General features: G+C 44.8%; 1 protein-coding gene across 1 annotated transcript in view; it reads right to left on the reverse strand.

The window, feature by feature from the left end:
• The window catches only part of HTT (huntingtin), a 153,458-nt gene that overhangs the window by 107,217 nt on the left and 20,307 nt on the right, over positions 1-25,934 (reverse strand). Inside the window, 11 exon segments of the mRNA XM_015420645.1 lie at positions 313-453; positions 934-1,045; positions 1,999-2,114; positions 7,196-7,319; positions 8,475-8,836; positions 11,145-11,225; positions 16,975-17,022; positions 17,823-18,027; positions 18,902-19,080; positions 21,058-21,199; positions 22,730-22,868. Of these exon segments, the coding sequence (XP_015276131.1) occupies positions 313-453; positions 934-1,045; positions 1,999-2,114; positions 7,196-7,319; positions 8,475-8,836; positions 11,145-11,225; positions 16,975-17,022; positions 17,823-18,027; positions 18,902-19,080; positions 21,058-21,199; positions 22,730-22,868 (1,649 nt within the window).

Here is a 25,934-nt window from a genome sequence, read left to right on the forward strand (position 1 = left end):
TGCAGATTCCTATCTGGCTAAAAATGAGCATCTTTACATCCTTGCTGTTCTCTTGTGACACCCTGCTGCTGGGCCTCTAGCAGTGGCAAAGTACAGAGACCCCTTTCTTGCCCTCCCATAATGTAGAAGAGTAGCAGTTTCTGGTGGCGTGGGAGAATCACTATTTCCTTGAGTTTGGCGGCAGCGACTGAGTGTACTTATGAATAACACAGTCTCTATTCCGTGAAGACAAGATCTCTAGCAATTTCTGAGGGAGCCAAAACCAGATATTCAACAAAGCGTAATGAAATAGTGGTATAAATCTCAACATACCATATCCTTCTTCCTTAGCTTCGAGAGGTGTCTTATACAGCTTGCTGAAGAAGGCTTCAGGGTGGAGAGCAACAGCTGCTCCCACGCAGCTGACTGCTAAGGCTTTGACGCTGACCCGAACCTCTTTGTCAGGCACCCGCACTACGGAAGTCAAATGTAAATTTCACGTAAAGCACTTCACTTTGTTACACGATGCAAACATACACACACAGGGTACACTCTAATATTTCAAACAGTTATCAAAGCATCAAGCAGTATTTAAAAATATGTGTTATATTATGTAGATTAATAGAGTAGCAATGTCCAAACTCTCAAAAAATGTGATTACCTACTGAAAATGCAGATCCTACCATGGATTCCAGATACCATGACACCCACCCACCCTACCCCACCCCCACAATATCCCTCCTGATCCATGAGGTTAAAATCTGACTCACTAAAATTCCAGCTCTGACAGCATCTGGTGATAATCCTGGTTGAAACAATATTACTTAAACATTCACTTAAATGCTCTGCAGGTCAGCCTCACCGTCAGAGCGTGAACCAGTCAGAGGCCAAGGAGGCTGAATGGGATCAAGCATAAGGGTTTTGTTTTTAGCATGTGTGTTTGCTTCAACTTACCACCTTTCTCCCCTGTAAGCAGAAAAGAGGCTGACAGGAGGCGCACACAGTGAACCAGCGGAGCAGCACTTCCATCCGTAGAATGGCCTATGTCTCCTTTTATTCTGGAAAGCTATTTTTAAAAAAAATTATCCTTGTTAGGAAACTATAAAGGCTATTACTATTATTAGAATAATGCAATTCCTGTCGAACAACTGTGATCATGGGAAAGGAACAAAAATGGAAGATAGCTTCAACCAAAAACCAAGATTTCACCAAGGACAAAAAATTGAATTCCACAGCAAACCAATGAAAAAAGTTTCTAAACCAGGTATTTTTTATTTTTCACTTTTTAAAAAAATGAGGATTCACCACAACTGTAGCTTGATCCTCTTCCAATAAGCTAACCCCCAAACAGACTAGTGAAAAACTACTGGAGTCTCCACAAACCATGACAGATTATAAGAGTCCGCATTCAAGGTACTCCCAATTAAGTTAAAGCACATGTTTAGCTGTCCAATGTGTTCAGACTTTTATTTATCTTCACATTTGTGTTTCATCTGAATCAATCATGACTGGACTTGTTCTGAATTCCACCTGTTTCCTCTTTGGCCTTAAACTTTTGTCTAAATAACTCCTTTAAAAATAAATGGAATAATTTGCTCTGTTTCTGTGAGATCCCAGCTGCGCCCTGCACCTAACTCAAGGCCACTACCTTAGGGAAAGAAGAAAAGTTAACTTCCCTTTGTGTTTTTCCTTCTTTGTTCAGAACCCCTCAGCACACTGCCAGCACCAAGACTGAGTACCATCAAGTGAGCTGCTACACCTTTCTTAGCATTACCTGTTGCTGGCAGCAGCCAAGGTCCTCCTTCCCTCAGCACCCTTTTCCTGTATACTGTCCAAGGGCATCCTCCTCAGGTCACACCTGCTAACAATGTGTGAGTGAGTGGAAGCAAGCCCAAGACCTACTCCGGATTCTACTACGTGGAAAAGTGAAAGACAATCATTTCACTTTTGCTAACAGGTTCCACACAACAGGTTTTCAATTGAACTTGTATAACCTTTGAACGCGAGCAGAAGTCTTACCTTATTTTCATGATCACCAGGCTCTGTTTCTTCTTTTGACACAAATCTGTCCACACTGCTGTCCGACGGCTGTCTACTATGACCCATGCTCTTTAACAAATGGGACTGCTGAAGGGCTTCACAAAGAAAGCAGGACACAGACTATTACGCTTAAGTGTATTTCATACACCAAAGAACAGTAGCATTTTACAGTCAGATCCTACAAACTAAAGCAGATCTTTCTTGCCTTCCCCCAGTAGCCCCTTGTGACCACCAAAAGCTGATAACGGATTATTGACCCTGTGGGTAAACTGCCATGCCCCACCAAGTGTTGGGACAGAAATCTGGTGGTGATGATTTTGCCCGATTCCCCTCTGCACTGCTTCACCTTGCTGCCATGCCAGCCGTTTCAGATGGCATTCTTAAAGACTCTTTTAATAATCACTGCTTTACTGGACTGTGAAGAAGTGTGTGCCAGGGCAATGGACAGAACTGTGGTCCATTTGAAGTGCCCAATGCTGGACTTCGGAACGTACACTGTGGTCAAGGGAAGCCTTGTGCCCAAGAAGCATGCCAAGTCAGTTAGAACCCAGAGACTACAGAGGACTTCTGCCCCTGCAACCCTGCACCGGCGCAAGGACTGTGATGCAGCCCATCAGCCCTGGACTCCATGAACACAGAAGCAGTAGCAGGTCAGAGAGGAGAGACATGCCTTGACAGAGGACAGATGTTCCTGCAAGCAGCCATGAAGGAATCTGCTCTCCACCAAGCACCACCAAGTCGTTCTCAAAGACTGTAGCCCAGCGGAAGACAATAACAGCGATTAAGGCTTCCTGCCATCCATCCAGGTAACACCTCTGCCTAGCACCCGATCCTTAATGTGAAGCATCAGACGAGCAACGTGATTGGATGTCTCCACCCTTTCCTTTGTCTTACTCCATTCTTCCAAGAGGTGTCACTCCCTGCCAACCATCACGTCTAAACTGCCCAACTGACATTTCTTTTGTATTGCCCAGTGCTAGCATTGTGTTAGTTTCAAACTTCCTGGGAACCAGTGACCACATGGCCACTTTGCTTCAGGTCACAAATTTGGCTATTTAAGGAGAGCCTTGTGCCTTTGCTCGCTTGCTTCTTCCTCTCCTAGCCCCACCCTACCTTGCTTGGTTTCATTCTCAGCCAGTTTGGAATCAGTCCACATGTGTTGCTGGTCAGCCCACAATCCCTTTTCCCTTATTGTGTTATTTTTCGCTGCATGATCCAAGTGTCTCGCTGGAAAGGTAAAGTATCACCCAACCAATGATATTTCCTGCTCATGCAAACATCTCTATACTTTCTAATCTGTATTCTTAGCCCTGTATCGTATGAATGCTTGATTTTAATTTTTTTTGCTTGAAAAACCTTTAGTAAAGAAATAATTGCTTTAGCAATCCAGTCTCTGTGTCTATTTCTGGGTCATGGGAACTCTGACTCCTGTATATATAGGTTATGGTCCTGTAGTTAATGCCTATTGCCATTTAATACTCATAATTCCCCACATATATAGTTCTCCTGACACGTTGGCCATTTCCAGCTCTCCCATTGGCTGTTAACTGTGTATCCCCAGTTCTAACAAAGAACGTGTTTGAGTATGTCTTCAACGCTTTGAAATAAAATTTTGCTTTTCTTGAAAACGTGGATTTATTCTCGATGCTTGGGGATCCAACACTTTTGTATTGCCCAGTGCTAGCATTGTGTTAGTTTCAAACTTCCTGGGAACCAGTGACCACATGGCCACTTTGCTTCAGGTCACAAATTTGGCTATTTAAGGAGAGCCTTGTGCCTTTGCTCGCTTGCTTCTTCCTCTCCTAGCCCCACCCTACCTTGCTTGGTTTCATTCTCAGCCAGTTTGGAATCAGTCCACATGTGTTGCTGGTCAGCCCACAATCCCTTTTCCCTTATTGTGTTATTTTTCGCTGCATGATCCAAGTGTCTCGCTGGAAAGGTAAAGTATCACCCAACCAATGATATTTCCTGCTCATGCAAACATCTCTATACTTTCTAATCTGTATTCTTAGCCCTGTATCGTATGAATGCTTGATTTTAATTTTTTTTGCTTGAAAAACCTTTAGTAAAGAAATAATTGCTTTAGCAATCCAGTCTCTGTGTCTATTTCTGGGTCATGGGAACTCTGACTCCTGTATATATAGGTTATGGTCCTGTAGTTAATGCCTATTGCCATTTAATACTCATAATTCCCCACATATATAGTTCTCCTGACACGTTGGCCATTTCCAGCTCTCCCATTGGCTGTGCTGGGCGCTCCATCAGCCACTGGCCAATCAACTGCCACTCAAGTGTAATCACGTGTCATTGGCCGGGTGCTAGGTCCGCTCCTCTTCCCCACCCAATGCCATTTCAACCACTGTTCCCTGTCTGAATAACTGCCAAAACAGCTGTCTGTCCTGACGAAGACACTTCTCCTGCTTGGCTCCTGTGGGAGTAACTTTTCCCTCAGTGGCTGTTGCTAGGCAACCAAACTTGGTACTGTCTGTAAAAGGGAAACCCAGGAGGCCATTTCCAGGCCTTTGTGGGGAACTTATTGGGGCAAGTCCTGACTAGGGTTGCTAGCTCCAGGCTGGGAAAGTCCTGGAGAGTTTGTGATACAGTCTATGGAAGCCAGGGTTTGGAGAGGAGAGAGGCCTCAGCTGAACAGAATGCCATAGAGTCCACCCCTCCAAAGCAGTTATTTTCTCCAGGGGGAGAGAAAGAAATCTGTTGTCTGGAGTTCAGTTATGATACCATGCGATACCATAGCCAGTGTGGTGTAGCAGTTTGCACTTCAGAGCAGGGTCTGCCAGACCCAGGTTCTTGCTGTGGAAGCTGAGTGGGTGCAGATCAAAAGGGGGAGAGGAGAATGATGTAAGCTGCTTTGGTCCCCACTGCAGAGAAAGACTACTTTTCCTCCTACGGAACCATTGTTGGCAATCTCCAGGTGAGGGGTAAAGATCACTCAGAATTACAACTGCTCTCCAGATGGCAGAGATCAGTTCCCCTGGAGAAAATGGTGGATTCTGTGTCCTTATACCCTGCTGAGATGCCCCCCCTATAACAGCCAGTGTGACATAGCAGTCAGGGTTTCAGAGCAGGGTAGCAGTTTTAGGGGGGAGGGATGGAAAGCTGAAGTCAGAGGGGCAAATAAAGGTAGGTTGATGATTGGCTGGGAAGGAGATAGGGTTGCCAACTCCAGGTTGGGAAATTCGTGGAGATATGAGGGGTGGAGCCTGGAGCGGGTGAGGTTTGAGGGGTGGGACCTCAGACAGTACAGCGCCATAGACTCCACTCTCCAAACCAGCCATTTCTTCCTGGGGAACCATTTTTGCCAATCCCCAGGTGAGGGCTGGAGATAAATCAGAATTACAACTGCTCGACTTCCGGTTTATGGCGACATGCTGGTGGACGCACCTCCCGGGGGTGCGATCTGCACGCTAGTGGTTGGGGGGGGGGATTGTTCGCCACTCCCCGGAGCCTTTGCGAAAGGCTCTTAGCCATGGGGCTTTTGGACAGTGGCCTCTTCACCAGTGCGTTGCTGGGGAATTGAGGCACTCTCCTGCCCCAAAGGTCCTGCTGCTATGCGTCCGAATGGAACTAGAGCTGCTGACCGGGACAAGCATCTGAGATCGAGCATTTTAAAAGGACTCTAAGCGAGGTCTTATGACCAACAACGAAAACTGAGTCGAGTAAAAGCAAAATGCTGATTAGCTCCAGTTACAGATTTAAAAGCGGAATATCTTATAAGCGAAATGGATGTGGTCTACAGGGGCTATTCCATTTACATAAAAAAAATAATCTGCCTGGAGATAGTGGTGAGATTCTCAAACAGACACGTAAGGGATTTAATTTTGAAAGCGACTTCAGGAACACCACTGAAAATCGGAGGCAATACTATCAGGATTTTAAAAGATATTCCATTTGAAATAAGGAAGAAGAGAAAGAAGTACAAGGACTTTTATCCTCTTTCTATAAACAAACAGCATCCCATACAGATGGTTGACCCCGGAAGAGGTCATTTTCAAACTACAGGATAAAAAAGAAAAGATTGACTTTGTTTCCAAAGCACCTGAGTTTATGAGTCTGCAACTGGGTGAACCAGAAGAGGACGCTAAGGAAGAAGATGACAGCAAACTTAGTGACGGAATGGACTCAGTGCCTTCCGACGAGGACTCTGCTTCAGAAAAGGGGGTGGCGGCCCTGAAGCGAGAATACCAATTGAGGATTAGAAAAGATAAAACAAAGTGAAGGCTGAAGAACTCTGAATGGTGCCATAAAGCATATACTGTAAATGATGCTCTTGGGGTTGTCTTTAAACAGTTAAAAAAAATGGTTAAAAATATAAATAACTTAGCTTAATCGACTACGTTCAATGTAATACTAGCATCTTAGATTAACACTTATATAAGCTGATGTAATGATCTCCTATACTTGGGGTTTTAGTTATTAGTGGTTTTCTTTCCTTTCTCCATAGATGTGGACAACCCTTTCCCTTCTTTTCATTGTAGTTTATAGAAAATGCAACAAAAATCCCCTCTGGGGGGCATAAAAAAAAAGAATTACAACTGCTCTCCAGGAGAGAGGGGGGGAGGAGATGGAAAGCGGAAGTCAGAGGGGCAGATAACGGCAAATTGATGGTGGCTGGAAAGGATATAGGGTTGCCAGCTCCAGGTTGGGAAATTCCTGGAGATTTGAGGGGTGGAGCCTGAAGAGGGTGAGGTTTGAGGAGGGGTGGGACCCCAGACAGGTGCAATGCCCTAGACTCCACCCTCCAAACCAGCCATTTCCTCCTGGGGAACAACTGCTGCTAATCTCCAGATGAGGGCTGGAGATCACTCAGAATTACAGCTGCTCTTCAGATGGCAGAGATCAGTTCCCCTGGAGAAAATGGTGGACTCTGTGTCATTATGCCCTGCTGAGGTCAACACAGCAAACTGATGCTGAGTGTCCAAGGCCAGGGCACCCACCCAGAGGCTCTTTCTAGAGCTCGTTGTATTTATTTCCACAACAGGCCTTATTCCTAGTTTATTAATAATTAAGGCAATTTGGCTAACACCCTTATGTCCCCACAGGGTACATGCACAAGGCTCCCCAACCCCCAGCTGCCATTTTCCAGAGGTCATTTGGACCTAACAGGAAAGACCCACTTTGGAGGGCACCTTCGCACAAGTTCTCCCCTTACTCAACATACCAAGACAGGAATTTCTGAAAGGATCAACAGTCTCATCCTGGAGGACATTTGAGGCTTCATCTTCTTCATCCTGCAGCTGGCCAATCTGCATCCCAGAATACTGGTTTTCAGCACTCTCTAGAATCTAAATGATACATTAAGTGAACTTTAAGAACAGTTTAGTTTAGCAGCACAAGGCAAATCTCAGCTGATTTATGTATTCTTTTGTAACTTTACACTGCTGCGCAAAACCCTCAGAGGATCACACATTTTAGCTCGGCAGTCTGCCCATCTCCCTATTATCTGGCTAACAAACTTTCCTCTTACACACACAGACCATGCACCTTGGCCGGTTCTGACCCAAAATCTGAGAATAAGCCAGATCTGAAACAGTATGGCCCCAAAGCAACAGCTGCAGTCATCTGAGCAAAGCGTTCTGAATGTGCCATTCTGCAATGACTAAAATGGAATCTCCCATTTTGTGGAATGGGATGCCTGAGCAGGCAAGGGAGGCTCCCACACGTCTACCATTCTACAAAATGTGTGAGACAGACTTGTTCAGGAGGACATTTTTATAAAACACAGCTGTCCAGGAGGACTCCCTTACAAAGTAACAAAGACTGGTGCTTATGCAGCTTTGTTATATCCAGCATCTTGTTTTTACTGCCGTGTTTTCTAATTTCTGTAATCCAGTTTTTGTATTTCTTATATATCTTGTTTAATACTATTTTATTGCATTGCACTTTCTAACTTTATAATCCAATCTTACTATGCTGTTTATTATGTCTTATACTGTTCCTATTGCACTGTTTTTTAATGTTATAATCTGCCTTGCGTCACAGCCAGAAAGGCAGACTGTAAATAAAGTTAATAATAATAAAGATAATGATAATGATACTAACAACAATAATAGTAATAATAATAGGGGTGGCAGCAGCCGGAAGAGCACTGACTCAGACTCCTCCCCTTTTGCCAACAAGGATCCTGGGGAGGAAATGCAGATGGGCATGGCCCAGCCACCTGGAACTAGACAGGCAGCTAGATTTGGAAGGCAACCACACAAATTTAAAGAAAAATGTTCAGTGCCATGAAAACTACAGCTTCCGTTTAAGTACTAAAATGATGCCAAGTTGTCAGAAGTTTTAAAAACTGGCAATGTTTATATTCCTATTGACAACAGAAAGCAGATTATGTCCTGATGTGGGCCCTCCACTGAGAAACTAAGAGGCAGAACTGATCAGCAAGCCATTCCCCACTTTATCAAGCACTTGGACGCCCCCCCCGCCCCCCGAGCACATACCATATCAGAACTGTCAGGTGTGACAGCCGAATCAGGTCCTTCTGTCGTTGTCTGGGAACTGTCACTGATGGGAGAGGAGGCCTGAGTGCTGCAGTCCACGTCTACTACTGGGTCTGATGGGACAGCGCTGACTTGGCTGGAGCTGCCACTCAGAAGGTCCTCCTCGGCATCTCCTTTTATGGCTGCACTCGTCAAATCACAGCTGGTCAAGTCGGACTCTGGCTGCAAGGTGTGCTGAGAGCGGGGCTGCTCAGTTATGATGTCGCGGTTGGAGGAATCAGCCACTGAACTCATGACCGATCCTGCTGTTGACACACCTGAGGATGAAGCCAACTCGCCTGTCAGCTCACTCTTCATAGAAGCTGGGGGGGGGGGGGGGGGGGGGGGCAGAAAGCTCAAGGGAGACACTGAATCACATTTTGCCTACCAGAGCAAATAGCATTAGGCTACATCCCTTATACATACAGCAGCACATTTCTGGTTCACTTTCACACCTTCAAACAACCTTTTACCAGCAACTCAAGCCCTGGTGGCCATTGCCTCCTCAACCGTTCACACGGACCAAGGTACTCCCACAAGTTTCTCCGAGGATCCTGTTGGCATAATGCACAAGGGGCTGCAGGAGGGGGCAAAAATTACAAAAACCCTCCTTGCATGAGCACAAAATTCCCTCCCTTTAGCTTCACATAATGAAGCTTTGCCATCCAAACTAACAAAATCTCATGAAAAACAACACTTGAAAATCACACACACAAGCACAATGCTATCAGCATTTTAACCATCCTTATGCGTCTCCACAAAAATTTTGCCATCCAAACTAACAAAATCTCATGAAAAACAACACTTGAAAATCACACACACAAGCACAATGCTATCAGCATTTTAACCATCCTTATGCGTCTCCACAAAAATACCTTTGCAAGGCACTTTGTGTTTTAAAAGCAACAAAACAGAGTTAAGACACCAAGGCTCTTTACAAGAAGCTCCTAAACCCATTCATTACATAGCAGCAGGGCCATGTTAAGACATGTTGAGGCCATAAGTTATGTCAAGTTTAAAAGGCCTCAGAGCATTACCAAGAAACAGTAATTCAGTTCTTGTTGTTTTATTTAGAGGCTGCCACTCATAATTGGAGACCCTAAGCGCCAGTTTTCCTTCCTTTTTTATTAATTTTATTAAACTTTTAAACAAATACAATGAAACAACCATAAGATAACAATCTGATCATACAAACAGTATTACTGAATCATAAATAAAAAAAACAGCACTTAAAAGTTATTTATGAGAAGGCATATAAAAGCATCAAAGAAAAAACTAAATAGAAGCATTCTTAATAGCAGCTTAAAAAGGTCCTGTATTTGTAAAATGACCATCGTTTGCAATTTGCTCTATCTATGGCCATTTTGTCTATAAACAGAAACCATTTGTCCACTGGGTTAAAGAGGCCTTGATAAGCTCCAGTTTTCTTAGCTTGTACATAAATCCGGTTCTGCACAGCAGTACAACAGCTCTACTCATGCATTCCACTTTTCCTGTGCTGCAACCCATATCTATATGCCACATTACAGAATAGACTGCAGGGGGAGAGGGAAGTGTTAAATGAGCAATATGTGCTAGCTGCCCCCAGCTGGTAGCCCCAAGAAGAGAAAAATCACATGGTGAGGAGATACTGTTGGTGAAAAGCACCACCAAGTCACAGCCCATGTATCGTGACCCCATAGGGTTTTCAAAGCAAAGAACATTCAAGGGTGGTTTGCCACTGCTTGCCACTGTGCAGCAACCCTGGGCTTCCTTTGTGGTCTCCCATTCAAGCACTAACCAGGGTCGCCCCTCCTTAACTTCTGAGGCGTGATGAGACTGGGCAAGCCTAGGCTATCCAGGTCAGGGCAAGGAGATATTAAGACCAAGAAAAGCATGAGAGGCCTGAAGCAGATGGAGAAAGGAAAGTGGGCCATTTAACTTTCCTGAGAACTGGGTGCACTGCCACGTAACTGCTGCATGCAGCATTGATAAGCTACATGGATTACCAATCTTTGCATGATTATGGAAGGGAGTGTAAATGGAAGCAGAGGTTCTGCATGACACAGTATACAGCCCCATAGAAGACAGCCATAACAGTGGGGTAAGAAGCGCAAGAAAACCACGCCGCCATCCCCCTTCCCTCCAAGACTGCAGTGACAAGGGGAAGCTCTGCTTTCAAGAGACTGGGCTGTCAGTCATTCAGAAACAAGTTTGGGGAGAAACAGACAACATGAGTAGCAGTAGCATGAAGACAAGATCAAAGGTCTGCTGGAGGGAGATGCATAGATGCACACCCCACCTAGCGAGCCTTTCCAGATGTTCAAATTTTCTCCTTTCCCATCCAGTCAATCTCCTTCACAGGAAAAACACAAGCATGACAGTGACTTTCAGCAGCTGCACTGTGTGCTCCTGATATAGCCGCAAGCTCAGGGACACAAATACTTACCAAAATAGCACTACAGAAACTGAACACAAAAACAATATGCCCTGAATATTCTCAGACCAGTTTTACTCTAAGGCTGATGCAATCTTCTCATGTAGTTTACATAACCATATTAAGCTATATTCAGGTTTTAATGTCATGTTTTTATGACTGATAAAAACACAGAAGGAAGGACTGAAGAGATTTTTGCAGCAAAGCAGGCCTACCTACAAAATCTGTGTTGCTGACTTCAGATCTTGTTTCAGTTTCATCTTCCAAACCGTCTTCTTCCCCTAGAACAACTTTAGCTGGTAAAAACAACACAGTCATTTGTTTAGTTTTTATACTAGTCATCATAAAGCTCCCCCCGGGGCCTGATTTGCTGGCATCGGGTAACGGGCCTCTCGGGCAGGGGTTTACCCGCCCTAGGGCTGCCAAATCCCCCCACCCCAGAGGCCACCCCCCGGGCTCCGGGGGGAACCCTGCCCCAGCGTGCACGTCACAGGGAAGTGACGTTATGACGCCGGGCACGCTGGGGGCGGGGCCATGGCCATACAAGGGAAAACTCTATGGTTTTCCCTTGTATGGTCGTGGCCCCGCCCCCAGTGTGCCTGGCGTCATGACGTCACTTCCCCTGTGATGTGCATGCGGCGCGCGCATGCGCCAGGAGCCGACCTGGAGCCGACTTGGCAACCCTAACCCGCCCCTCGGGGGGACTTGGCAAGCCTATCCATGGGCTGCAGTTGGGGTGGGACTTTGTACCCCCTGAGGGAAACCAGGCTGGATCCAACACATTGTTCAATATTTTTCTGTACTTTTTGCTAGTTTTGCAGAATGGAACAGAGGCAACAAGAGCCCCTGCTCAGATCGCCCACCAGAGCCAGGCATGTTTATCACTCCCAGATCAGAAAGCAGGGCCTATATGGAGAAGTTATTTAACATTTTTATAAATAGGGAGTTGCCCCATTAACTTTAAAAGGGGTAATTTCTCTGAAATGAGGGGACATGTAAAGAGGAAACTTAAAGGAAAAGTATCATAATGCCCCTGTATAAATTGATGGTGCAACCTCATTTGGAATACTGTGTGCAATTCTGGTCACCACACTTCAGAAAGGATATTATAGCACTGGGGAAAGTGCAGAAAAGGGCAACTAGAATGATAAAAGGGTTGGAACACTTGGCCTATGAAGAAAGCATCTAAGCGATTAAACAGTGTATAAGCAATTTTCAGAGCCGGGGAGAAAACGATTTTATATTGAAAATAAAGTGTTAAAATGGCGGACACTCTAAAAAAGTCAGCGAAAACAACTCCGAGAAGAAGGGAAGTGAATATTATGGAACTCATAGCGGAAGCCACCAAGCCGATTCTGGAGCAACTTGTTGGTATTAACCACCAGCTTGCCAAGATAAATCAACAACTCGTGTCCCGGCAGCTGCAGCTGCCAATAATAACAGAAAAAATGGAAACAGAGGGCTGTCAAAGCAAAAGAGATGGATACTAAAATTAACAGTGATCTCAAAGAGACAAGGAAAGCCATGTTTTCAGGTCAGCTTCATGACTTCTCTGGCCATATGCTGTCATAGATTGTGGGAGAGAAACCATGTTTCACATTAAAACTGAGTAACTGAAATGAGGTACCAGAAAAATGGACTCACAGGGAACTAGCCAGGTTCCCCTGGGGTCATCACTCCCGTGATAGTCCTATTCTTTGGCTTCCTGAGGGATCATCAAATTCAGGTCATGTGTAAAGATTAAGGTTTTCTGACAATATTGACCTCCTAGGACAATCCAGGAATCTATCTTACAAGGCAGGGTTCTCTGAAAGCCTCATGTCTTGCATCTGCCAAAAGGAGCTTGAACTCTCAAAAGAACCAGTTTGGTGTCGTGGTTAAGTGCGCGGATTCTAATTTGGGAGAACCGGGTTTGATTCCCCACTCCTCCACTTGCACCTGCTCGATGACCTTGGGCAAGCCATAGTTCTATCAGGGCTGTTCTTGAAAAAAAGGGCAGTCCCTAATCATTTATCCAAGTATGTTTGTGAACCATTTTGTACAGTACAGCCCTATTCAAGCCCTCCTGAAGAACTCAGTTTTGCCTCGTTTGTGGAAAGGCAGGAGGGCAGGAGCCTTCCTGACCTCCTCTGGCAGGCCATTCCACAAGGTGGGGGCCACAGCAGAGGAAGCGTGTGTGTATGGGGGGGGGGACACACACAAAGTTCTTTGTTTTGCCCATTTGCAGGCTGGCACCTGAAGAAGGCCCGGCTTTATATGTAACAGCCAATACCTTAAATCAAGCCTGGTAAGGGCAACCAATGAAGTGTCTGCAGAATGGGAGTGATATGCATGCTCTACCTAGCTCCCAATCACGGCCTAGCTGTGGCATTCTGCACCAGTCGGACCTTCTGAGTTGATTTTGGGGGAGACCAATGTACAGTGCTTTACAGTAGTCTAGTCCTGATGTTACTGTGATGTGGATCCAGATGGCCAGATCAGCCATATCTAGGTAAGGGGCCATCTTATGGGCTAGCCTGAGTTGGAAGAAAGCCTTGTCCAAATCTCCTGGCTGCTGTGGTGAACACACTGAATTGTGGTTAACTGGCTAAAAGTGAACAAATTGGAACTAAACTATGGAAAGACAGAGGTGATGATTATGGGGAAGGTGGAAGTCTTGAAGGACTTTGTTCTCCCCACTTTTTGATGGAGTTCAACCGACACTTGCTGACTCAGCCAAGAGCCCTGGGGTTATACTGGATCCAACATTATTACTGGAGAAGCAAGTTAAAAACCTTGTTGGTCTCTAAGGTGCTCTTAAACTCAAACTTAGCTGTTCTACTGCAGACCAACAAGGTTACCCTCTGAAAATAACCACAAGTGAGGCCAGAGGATCAGCCATTCCTTAGCCACTCGGGCAACTGAATAATACACCCAAGGATGGTCTTCAAGCCACCACCCAGCCTTTGTCCAACAGGCCTGAGATAGACAGCTCTCGGGTAATCTAATCGCCTGAGGTTGACTTTTCCTAGACTTGTAAATTATACCCATATTTGGAGTTCTTTCTACTTCCCATTCCCATAAAATTCAAACCTTCCAATAAGATTCCAGCTTTCTAGCCTGACCCCAATCCCCTCAGAGCAGAGACACTGTCCTCGTCTCAAGTAAAACCACCTCTCAGCCCCCAAACCTTTGTAAGCTCATTTCTGGATTCTACTTGTTACCCCAGGCCCACAGCTGGTCTACTTCCTTACTCTTGCTGAAATCACAGGGCTTTCCCTTCCTTTGAACCCTGCTTTTCATCACCCAGTTCTGGACTGGACTGTCACCCATCTTTTCCCTTCAGCAACAGGCCTGGATATTTTTCTTCCTCCCCTTTTACTTCCAAGGCACCACTGGGTTGCCTAACTGCTAGCCAGTCTCCCTTTGTCCAGATTTTCCCCACATTTACATTTCTAGCTTAAACATAACTCTTGCTCCAAACTGAAGAAGTTCCGGTTACCTTCTGGCTGTTTGTGGTTTGTCTGTGAGCGGATTTAATATTTGCTTAGGGTAAGCTTCCGCCTCCCTAATATTGTACCAAATCCCTCAATAAACTCTCTATTTCTTTTCCAACCTTTAAATCTGGTCTCCATCATCCTTTTCTTACTGAACACACTCCTCACAGCCACCTCTTAAGGGAGGCAGACGATGAGGATGACAAGGGGAGCGGCCTCTGTGTCTGCAGTTTCAATTTCCCCTCCTGCTCTTTAGAAGCCCCTCAGGAGCAAATATCAGGATGTAGGGGCACCCCATCAAAAACCCTTGAGGGGAGGAAAGGGAGGATCCAGAACCTTGGGATCTTTGCACCTCCCTGTCCCTCTGCGGATTACTCACTGAACAAGAAGTCTCATTGCCACCAATAATTACGAGCTCTTAGGCCTCAGATGCGCTCCTGGCCTGCTGGAATTGCACTGCAGGGGGACTGGCATGTTAGAATCGAAAGCGGCTCTACTGTCCTCCTCATTTGCAGCTGCTAAGGTAGAGGCGGGGGGGTTTTTTTTTTTTAAAGCCTCTTTCTCAGCCGAGGCATTGGGGGGGGGGGGATTCTGGCAGGCTCTTTTGGCAGTTGGGGCACTGAACATTCACATGACCTGGGGAGACAGCATGGACAAAAAGGCTGCGGGAGGAATCCCAGGCATTCCCTCAACCTGGGCAGCTGGCACAGAAACGACACCTGCCCTCAAAGTGGATGGTCTGGTGGCCAGAGGCTCAGCTGAGTGATACCGGCTCTGGCTTGGCATCCTGGCAGAATGCACTGGAGAAGCATGGGGGCACCATGCCCAATGTCTTTTGGGGTAGTCGGGCATCTTGTCAATCCACACTCCTCGATAAGCCTAAATGCTTTCTTTGACTGGCCCTGACTCTCGAAGCTACTTTCACTTCTGTTCATCTGAAGTTCATCTGACAGGGAGCCAGGCAAGTGCGCACTGGAGCTCCCCCACCCCGGCTGGATGTGAAAATAATGCAAAAATAATTTGCATAGCCTGGCCTGCACAGCAAGTGTGCGTCTGTGTGGGGGGGCATAACTCACTTCTGGATACCTTCCACCACTGATGGAGAAGCTATACAGCTAAAGGTTGTCCCTCCCTGCATTGATGTAACCCTGAGATAAAATAGAACTGCTGATAGACATCCTTTCCTACATGGGCATGGTCTTGCTTTAAAGTGCTTCTATTGGAGGACAACATCTGGCAACAAGGAGGAACAGGAAGTTGTCATAGAATCACAGGTCTCAAGAGACTTACCAGAGAGCCCCACATCCACATTTATTAGAGACTAAATCGTGTCATCCATATGAGAATGTGCAAACAGTACTTATCCAGTTGAAGAAATATGCAAGAAAACAATTTAAACAGCTTGCGTGAAACAAGCCAATCTGAGGGCATGCTCCCACATCTATTCTCTAAGGAACAAGTGATCCCTGTTGTTAAAAGACCGTAGTACATTTTTAGCCACAGAAGGATCTCACTCGAAGCTAAATAGCCATAAGACAACTTTAAGAATGGAAAGCATGAGTGCAGCTTAGTATTCTAGTTCCATAAATTATATCATTAGTCAGAAGGCACGAATAACTGGAGCCTAAAACCTGGGAATGGAGAGCTCAGAGACAGAAGGGGAGGCTGTACAGATGAGGAATCAGCAGAAACCCCCTTCCCAAGCGCTTGTTTCTTCGCAGAAAGAGATGGGATGATGTCTGCCAGCCTACCCTCAAGTGCAACGCTCTACAATAGCAAGTTTTTATTTAGAGCATTTTCATTCCATACTTTCCCCAATGAGCTCAAGGAGGCATACATGGCTCACTCTTCCATTTTATGCTCACAACGGCACTGTAAGGTAGGCTAAGCAGAGGGGGGGGAGACCCAAGGTCACCCCATAAGTTTTATGGCAAGTGGATTTGAATCTGGGTCTCCCGGTCCCAATTCAGCACTCTAGCCATTAAACTATGCTGGCACTACCCCAACACCAAGTTGTTTCTGAGCGTAGCCCAACTGTCAGGAACAGCTTGGGACAGATGGGGGGGGGGGGGGGAGATACACAGGAAATGGACAGGAGAAAATCCATTCCATGAAACTGTTCTGCTCACAGTTCAAAGGATTCAACCCATTTTACCTAAAGTGAAATCTGAAATATTGGAAAGATGTAAGAATGACTTAAACAAATTCCAATCACTACTAAATCAAAATAAAAAGTATATGAAAAAGAAAATAAAATGTGCATTTCATCCAAGACAAGGTGTCATCAAAAGAAAGCACTTTTAGAGATCACTCAGCTAAGGTCCTATGGACCTTATAGTAATTTTGACTATAGCAACAAGCAACATTTTTGAGGAATTTGTTCATTTTTAGAAAAACGATTAGCAGCAATAAGCGAAAGCCAAGAAAACACCGACATTTACAACAGTTATGTAATTAAAGAAGAGTCAACCAAGATATGTGAATGAAGACCAATATGTATCAAGGCACAAAAGTGAAAAAGTCAGAAACTATAAAGCAAGAGATTGTGATTGCCTAGATATATAATCACCTTTTGGTTTTCTGGGGAAAACAGGGCTGCATGAAGACCCCCCTCCGGCTGCAAATCACAGAAAGTAACAGATCAAGCCACAGACCAGAGCAAATATCAAGAGAGAATTCTAACAGCCTCCAAAACTGAGATAACAAAAGAAAACAATTGCTAGCTACAGTCCAGAATTATTCCTCTTAAATGTTATCATTTACTGACAAAAAAGTGACCTTCTATACAGCAAAAGAACAAAGTTTGAGTCCAGTAGCACCTTTAAGACCAACAAAGTTTAATTCTGGGTATAAGCTTCCGTGTGCACACAAAAGCTTCTACCCAGAATTAAACTTTGTTGGTCTTGAAGGAGCCACTGGACTCAAACTTTGTTCTGTTGCTTCAGACCAACACGGTGACCCACCTGAATCTATCTTCTATATAGCAGAAAATCTAATGCTGCAAACTTGTTACTACTAACATGTGTGAACAAACTGATCCAGTCCTTTACTGTTTTGTAGAAATCCAATCAGAAATAGAAAAAAATCATTTTGCAAAATGTTAGCAATTAAAGAGGAAATATTTTATCAACAGAAATACAAGATAGCCACCAAGACAACAAGCAAGCCTGCAAGAACTCAAAAGCTGATTAAGATATTTTGATTAAGCTTAAGCACACTGCACTAAAATTATATTTATATTCATTATTATTATTGTTATTACAACTACTACTAATAGCTTTTTTGAAGAACTTTAAAATGTACTTCTTACTATAAATGTAGAAATTTTAGCTGAAGTATAGGAATTTTAACTGAAAATCTGATACTGGTTTGTTACTGAGATATGCATTACTGGAAAAGTTAAAACAAACAGCTTACCTATAAGTTCTACTATGCTATCACTGCGGTTTCTGCTGGAAGCCTCATCCTTGGATACACTGATTTGGGTAATACCCCCAGCAGTAGTCAGCGCCAGCAGGAGATCAGGAGGAGGTGTTCTGAGAAGCTGTTGTAGTAATTCTAATGCACCAGTCACAACATTGTGATCTCGGTGCTGAGTATAATGTAGGGTCAATTCATAAACCTAGATGTCAAAAGGAGTACAATTAGGCCAGGATTCAGTGGATGACTGAGCCCCGGTAGGAAGGCACTCCAGTGTTCACTTAATGCCTCTTCACAGGGCTACCCCCCCCCCCCATCCAAAAGCAGCATTTAGGGAAATGCAGGGATAGCATAAGAATGATCACGAAAGCTCCAGGAAAGGAATGGATGCTCTTTACATGGCTTTTAAAGCATGCACTAACTAGACCAGGAACAGAACACTAAAATCAATACACATTGTTTTACTTTCCTGATAATACTTATTTCTAAAATAACTGTGAAGTTAGACCCACATTAAAAAGTACATAGATTTAAAACTGGAAGCTACCCATGATTTAGTATAATTTTGGTACCCAGGGGTACGGCTAATATTAAAAACTACCTGAAAAGCATACGTTCAAAATAAGATTATTTATTTGGAGGACCCTCAATGGCTTATAAGGAAGGGGATGCCAGACTACTAACCCAGTTTTCTTGAATAAAAGAGAAACCATGAATGTCCTTCTGGAGAAATGCCCTACAACCCAGAATGTCCGTCAGAATTTCAATAGACCAGCTAGACATGGGAAAGCTACAGGGAAATGATCAGCCATCTCACAGAGAACAGGGCCATTCAGTGTTTTGGAGATGCAGATGGCTCTGGCTTGGGAAGGCCAAAAGACACTAGCTCCTCACACTCCAGCCAGAGAGTCACACCTCAGAATACAGAGTTCTAATGACCAAAGGGTAGAGAACGTCTGTCCCCTTTTAACAGGAAGAGAAAGAAGCAGCACATTTTATAACCACCGTAAAAGTTAAACTTTATATAAACAGTGGCTCATCAACTAAAAATAGTAGCACCCAATGTTTAATCCTACCTGTATAAGCTGATTGAAGGAAGGAGAAACCTCAGTTTCTTTTCGTATCACGCCAAAGCTACCTTTCAGACTTGTATCTTTCACCTGCTGCTGCAGTAAAGGTATTAGATACCTTAAAGTGAGCAACACTCCAAGAATTAGAACAGTGGGATATTCCTCTTCTATGGGAGACAATAAACCTGCAAAGTTAACAATCGTGATTTAGAAGATACATCACCAGTACGTTTTCTCTGGAGAGCCCACGAGCAGGCAACAAACTTTTCACACACTCTGGTTCTCTTCTCTGTAATTACCTTGGGATAGGAAGCATCTTCTGGATTGCTGTCCTATTTTAATTCCAACAGGTCAACTCTTTCATTCATTGAGACTCAACAATAGAAAGGCTTGAGAATCTTGAGCCCCATGCCCAGTATGTGGGCTATCTCCTTGCAGGTCAACATTTGACCTGCAACATTTGAAATTTCCAAAATTTGAAAATGATAGCCTGCTCTCACATGGAAGGTGTCTGAAAAAGGGGGCGGCTCCCATATATACTATTTTCTAAAATCTCTTAGCCCTAAACTCAGTATCTCTACCAGTGCTCCATTATATACATGTACATCCCACACTGCCATACGATAAATAAAATATAAATAACATCCCACATTAAGAGCTGGCTTTTATACCCTGCTCCTCTCTACCCTACGGAGTCTCAAAGTGGCTTACAATCTTCTTCCCTTCCTCTCCCCACAACAGGAACCTTGTGAGGCAGGTGGGGCTGAGAGAGTTCTGATAGAACTGTGATTGGCCCAAGGTCACCCAGCAGGCTTCATGTGAAGGAGGAGTGAGGTTCTCCAGATTAGAGTCTGCCCCTCTTAACCACTGCTCCATGCTTACTGCTTTGCTGCATTTTCCTGCATCTCAGTCTTAAATCTTTGCTTAATACAGAATCAATGAAAGGCAGCCAGCACTGAAAATGTCCTGTCTGTCTTTCTTGATTTGCACATGGGCATTATACGCAGTACCTCTATCTCTTAATTGAATGGGAAAGGCCATGCTTTCCCAGGAGCTCTGGGACCCTGTGCCATTCTCAGGTATGCCAGGCAACACCAGAGCAGGGCAAACATCCAGGCTCTTCCCATTCTCCACATGACACAACCTACCATTTAAAGACATTTTATTTTTGTCTTTAAGACAAAAGGAGAGCCAGTTTGGTGTAGTGGTCAAGTGTGCAGACTCTAATCTGGGAGAACCGGGTTTGATTCCCCACTCCTCCACTTGCACCTGCTGATGTGACCTTGGGTCAGTCGCAAGCTCTGGCACAGCTGTTCCTGAAAGAGCAGTTTGTGTCAGAGCTCTCTCCACCCCACCCACCTCACAGGGTGTCTGTTGTGGGGAGGGGAAGGGAAAGGAGTTTATCAGCCGCTCTGAGACTCCAAGTGAAGGGCGGGGTATAAATCCAATCTCTTCTTCTTCTTCTTCTTAAAAAGGAGAATGTGACATACACTGTTGTGAGATTTGCACTGATCCATCACTGAGGGAGGATCGTCCTTCTATGTTCTCCCCATTAAAGTGCCGTGAACCATTCTGAGATTCAGAAGTGCTAATGTACCCAGGAAGTAATAATAGTGAAGAGTGAAGGCCTCAGGGCCCAAGAGCTGAAGTACTTTCATTAATGGGCTGCATGCATGCATGGGGAACTGGCCAGGCAGATATTATGAAGCTCTGGAATTCTCCAGGCAGGTGACAAGCAGTCCAGCAGGGCCTCTGCTGCCCCCTCCTAGTTCTGTCGTGAGGCGCATACGTACCAGTGACGATCAGACCATGAGAGGCTGGGAGAAATCCCCATTCTTTTTAATACTGCCAGGTGAACATCAAACTAGAGTGCTTTACAGGATGTGCTACGGCAGGTTAAATCATTTTCCTTGCATACTGAGCTTGTGTGGACTGATGTTTTATTTGCCATAACCATGGACAGAAGTGGCAGCACACTCCAGGATCACCCCCCCCCCTAGACACGAGGATGACAGAAATTGCTGCTTACCCCATCTGGGGTTTGTACATGCAACCGTGCATTTGGGGGGGAACCAGTACTGAATCAGAGAGTAAGCAGTGTTTATGAAAGGGGTTTGGATCAGGCTTCCGAACAAAAAAAAGCTACGTTTTTGCCACCTTACCTAACAGTACATTCAGTAGCCAAGTATAGAAATACTGTGTTCTTCGTGAATGCTGGCAGATGCTTACAGCTGATGCAGCTGCTGTTCGACGGATAGTAGGAGAACTGCTCTTGAGGTTAGCTACAAAAGTCTTCAATAAAGCCTACGGACAGAGAAACTCCTCTCAACATTTTGCATATTTGCAAAGGCACCGAGATCGAAACTTAGTAGGTTGCTTTTTGTGTTTTATTTTGACTGCTATGTGCTTTGAAGCAACATTGTGTGTAAAATGTGTTACAGTTTTCCGCATCACAGTGTTAGCAATTTTCCAAACTTAGATTTAATTAAACTTGTTATCCAATCCATTATGGAACCAGCAGTCCATAGTGCCCACTATCAGACGTCCTCCCATCAATTATACCTGTAACACCACAAAAGTCCTCCAACTTTAGCACTGGGAAAGAATCCAGGAATACAGACAGTTACAAGGTAAGAACTCAGCATTTCATGTTTCAGAATCACAAGAGAGCAGTAATGCTCATGAGCCCCATATGGACTGGGTGTTATTTGAGGAAGGATTCTGAATGCAGAACACCTCACCGACGGAGGAACCTCCAAGGGCTATAACTGCTTAGCTGCCCCTATCCATTCAGCCAGCGCTAGCAGCCAGGCAAATGCCTCTAACAAGGCTCCCAGACAAGGGAGAAAAGCTGAACAACAGTAGCCGTGTTCACATCTCACAGTGAATGCACATACATCCTGCCCGAATATGAATCCACCTGCCTAAGAAAGAGCCAATACACTTTCACTTAACTAATGAAACTGAGGACCGATATCTGGGTAAATAAGGGGTTTGTTTCATATGTTCAGCTGTACATGTACTGATTGTAACATGAGAACTATTCAACACACAAAGAACAATCAAGTGTACACCACACATGGATTATACGAGTGTTCCCTGTAACTTGTGAACAGGGTTATATGGCTTTCTGGTGACCAAAATTACTCGAATCTTTCTGCCTGATGATCTTTCAGGTGGCCTCATGCAAGGAGGATCCGCATTGCAGCTGGCATCTGTGCTAATCCTTTGCCATTTTTCAGCCTAGACACGAGTGTGTCTGAACTATAAACAAAAAATATGGGTACTAAATGACAAAGAAACCTGCAAAGTATTTGTGCATCAGTGAGTTGGGAAAAAGGATCTGCCGCCTTGCAGGGGCAGTCAGTAGTATAAGGATGAGAGATGTGAGACAACATACAAAGAGTATTGCTATTATTCAACTTCCCAAAAATGAAATAAAGATTGAATCTTGCAAAATGGGATATACTGCCAGAGTACATCTTGATGCAACATGTTCATTTTATATTTCACCAATTCCTGAATTTGTGCTATTCCCCAGCGGGTAGGAGAAAAGACAAAAATATCACTTCTGGCAACAAACATATCCTTTTGTTTTTAGATAACACAACAGTGACAGAGGTTTTTTTTTAAAAAAATCCAAGACACAAATTTTCTTGACCCGCCTAGATGCCAGCATCAACATCAACTCTACAAAACGTATTCTTTGGCTTCCTTGCCCCACTAATTAGTCTTCCTATTTTGTATACTGGAAAACAATGATGTAGTTATTGTTTGTAAAAATCTTATGTACTATTACACATTCGCTGGTATAATACAAATAAAAAATTGTACCTTAATTTCATTGTCATTTGCAAAGTTTCCAAAAGCTGACATGATTTTTGGTATTGCTGCAGCCAGCGTCTCTTGTACTGATTCTTCAGGCCGCTTGCATACCCGTGTTAGGCAGGGTAACAGGTTGACTAAATAAGGTCTGAGGGGAAAAACACAAAACGTATTACATGATTTTGAACGTAAAAGGGTGCACTCAGGAACAGCCATGTGACAGCCAGGTAACTTCTTCATACTTGCACAAGTGAAACCAGTTGCTTACATGAACTGCACAATCCCTGCGAAAGGAATACACCTATGCAAACAGCAGCAGGCCCTTCTGGGAATCAATGAATGCTAGTCCCTTGTCCAAGCACAGTAGCCTCATACTGTCAGCTATGCTGCCATAAGGGTTGGGGGTGGGTTGCTAGCTTGCCAGGACTGCTGCATTCCTTTTTGGCTTCTGTAATGCTTGCTTATCTATGGCCCTGCAGGTGGTGTGTAGTGTCTGGGATTCTAGGGAACCGTGGGAGCGCTTTTGGTTCTCAGCAACGGCCTGGGGCTCCTTCTCCCGCACGCGGGAATGTGGCTAATTGGCCTAAGAAAGGGGGGGGAGTGCATACGAATACCCTATATCCCATTATGCTTGTAGGGGCGACACCATTCTTAACAGTGCCTTTGTTGTTAATGCATCTATAGCTCTTCAATAAAGTATAACCTTTCCAATAAGTGTGTACTCCGTTGTTGGCTGTGGAACCTGACACATACACATGGCATAAGGAGGACAGCTGCCATCTTTCGACTCAGTTCCACCCCTGACTGTAGCAAACAATATAATTACCACACCAATGTATGCCAAGAGCTCAGGATGGTAGTCCAAATTGGATGAGACTGAAAGAGATCTTGCAGTTGTAGTGCATATCTCAAGGAATATGTCAACTGAGTGTGCAGCAGTGTGAAAAGGCAAACTGCATGCTGGGGATTACTGGGAAAGGGACTGAGAATAAAACAGCCAGTACGGTGATGTGCTTGTATAGGGACTGGAGAACCTTTCCTATGAGTCTTGGACTTTAAAGTTTAGAAAAAAGGTGACTAAGGAGTACATGATAGAGGTTTATAAAATTAAGCATGGGATAAAGAAAGTAGAGAGAAATCTTTCTCTCTCTCCCGCATAACGCTAGAACTCAAGAGCACCCTACGAAATTGATGGGTGATAGGTTCTAGCTAGACAACAGAAAATACTTCTTTACTCAACAAGTAATTGAACTTTGGAATTCACTGCCAGGCGAAATAGTGATAACCATGAGCATAGATGGATTTAAAACAGATTTAAATGCTTTTTGCAAGCAGCGCTGTGCGAATGGAGTCCCCAAGAGGCAAGTTCCATGCAAATGGAGTCCCAAGCTGTAAGGTCACCTAGAAAGTGTTTAAACACCTTCTCCAACTGGCGGGTTCCCGAAACTGGGAATTCCCAATATTGGTTACTGATATTGGGAGTCAGGAATATCGGGAAATATTGATATTTTTCGGGTTCAATATACCCGAACCTGAAAAGGCCTGGTGGGGTTTTTTTTTCCCACACCCCTAGTGACCACATAAAGGTAAGGGACCTGAGCCAGAAGAAGGATGCAGCATGGAAGAGGAAGAGCATGCTGATGAAGGAGAAGGTAAGGAAACCTGGGGTTGGTGGGGGGGGGGGGGGGGGGCATGCAAAAGACCAAATCCTGCTGAGGGTGGCTCCAGATGAGATAGCTTACTGATAGCCAAAGGCATGACTCATTATGTGTTTAAGACAAATTACTACCTATGGTGAATAAAACTGGTGTTCCTATATTACCTCTGCCTGTGTCATGACAGACCCAGGAGACTATGATGTGCCCCTACTCCGACAAGCTGCTGCAGACAGCTAGAGACTGTGTAGTGGTTGGTGCATATTCTAGTTACTGGCTGCATTTGAAGATACTGTACTGACACACAGGCTTCTGGTCTCAGGTTGCAGTGTCTGTTCCCCAAAGGTGCCAGGCAAGCGGGCATTCCAAAGGCAAAGTCGTTCAGTCCAGAGGTCAGGGTTCCAGAAGTCAGGCTAGGTAAAGCTATCCAGTCCAAGGGTCACGTTCAAAGAATCAGGCAACGCAGAGTCAGTAGCTGAGCGTCTATCATACGTGTTGCTTCCATGCCTAACAGAACTCCCTTGGTTGGTGTTTATAGCCACATGTCTAAAGGATATGCCTGCAACCAGCTGCCTGGGACTAGTCCTGCAACCACTCATCTGTATTATCAGCAAGCAGCTGGCGTTGGGGCCAGGAGGCATGTACTCTGCCATCTCTCCTGTATCTCTGTTCTTAGTCTTTGTCTGCTGTTCTTTAAGGGTGTGAGTGATACTGGAGGGCTGGGAGCAACCAACCGCGTTTCACCTACTGGATCAGGGCTGGCCCTGCACCAGCTGTTGGCTGTGAATTCTGAGAAGCCAGCAGTTCATCTTCCTGCTTGCTGGCTTCTGCTGACTCAGAGCTGCCTACATGAGGCTCCCCTTCTCCCCTCACCATTGTTGAGCCCTGGCTGACTCACGACAGGTCCCCTGCTAAGCCATGGCTCAGGATCGCTGGTGCCTCTAACTTAAAACTAATCCAACTTCTGCATGAAACCAAGAGCTCAATCACCCAATGCCATGGAAGTTAGTTTTCTATTGTGTGCTTAAAGTGTAAATGGTCTCTGCAACAGAAACCCATAAACCTTACTTATTTCAAGAGTGTCACCTTAAAGATGGTTTGGAATCTTGGACCCCTGGGGTTTATATTAGAACTAGGAAAAAGGCCCGTTGTGGAAATAAATACAACGGCCTCTAGAAAGAGGCTCTGGGCGGGTGCCCCGGCCTTGGAAACTCAGTGTCAATTTGCTGTGGCGACCTCAGCAGGGTATAATGACACTGAGCCCACCATTTTCTCCAGAGGAACTGATCTCTGCTACCTAAAGAACAGTTGTAATTTTGAGTGGTCTATGGCTTTGTACCTGTCCGAGGTCCCACACCTCCTGAAACCTCACCCTCTCCAGGCTCCATCCCTCACCTCTCCAGGAATTTCCCACCTGGAGTTGGCAACCCTATCTTCTTCCCAGCCAATCATCAACCTACCTTTATTTTCCCCTCACTCTTCAGCTTTCCACCCCCCACACACCTGCAGCCTCTCCCGTGCTCTGAAGCCCTGACTGCTACGTCACATTGGCTGTCATA

Source organism: Gekko japonicus, unplaced genomic scaffold, assembly GCF_001447785.1.
Source record: "Gekko japonicus isolate JY-2015 unplaced genomic scaffold, Gekko_japonicus_V1.1 scaffold1162, whole genome shotgun sequence".
Classification (NCBI taxonomy): Eukaryota; Metazoa; Chordata; class Lepidosauria; order Squamata; family Gekkonidae; genus Gekko; species Gekko japonicus.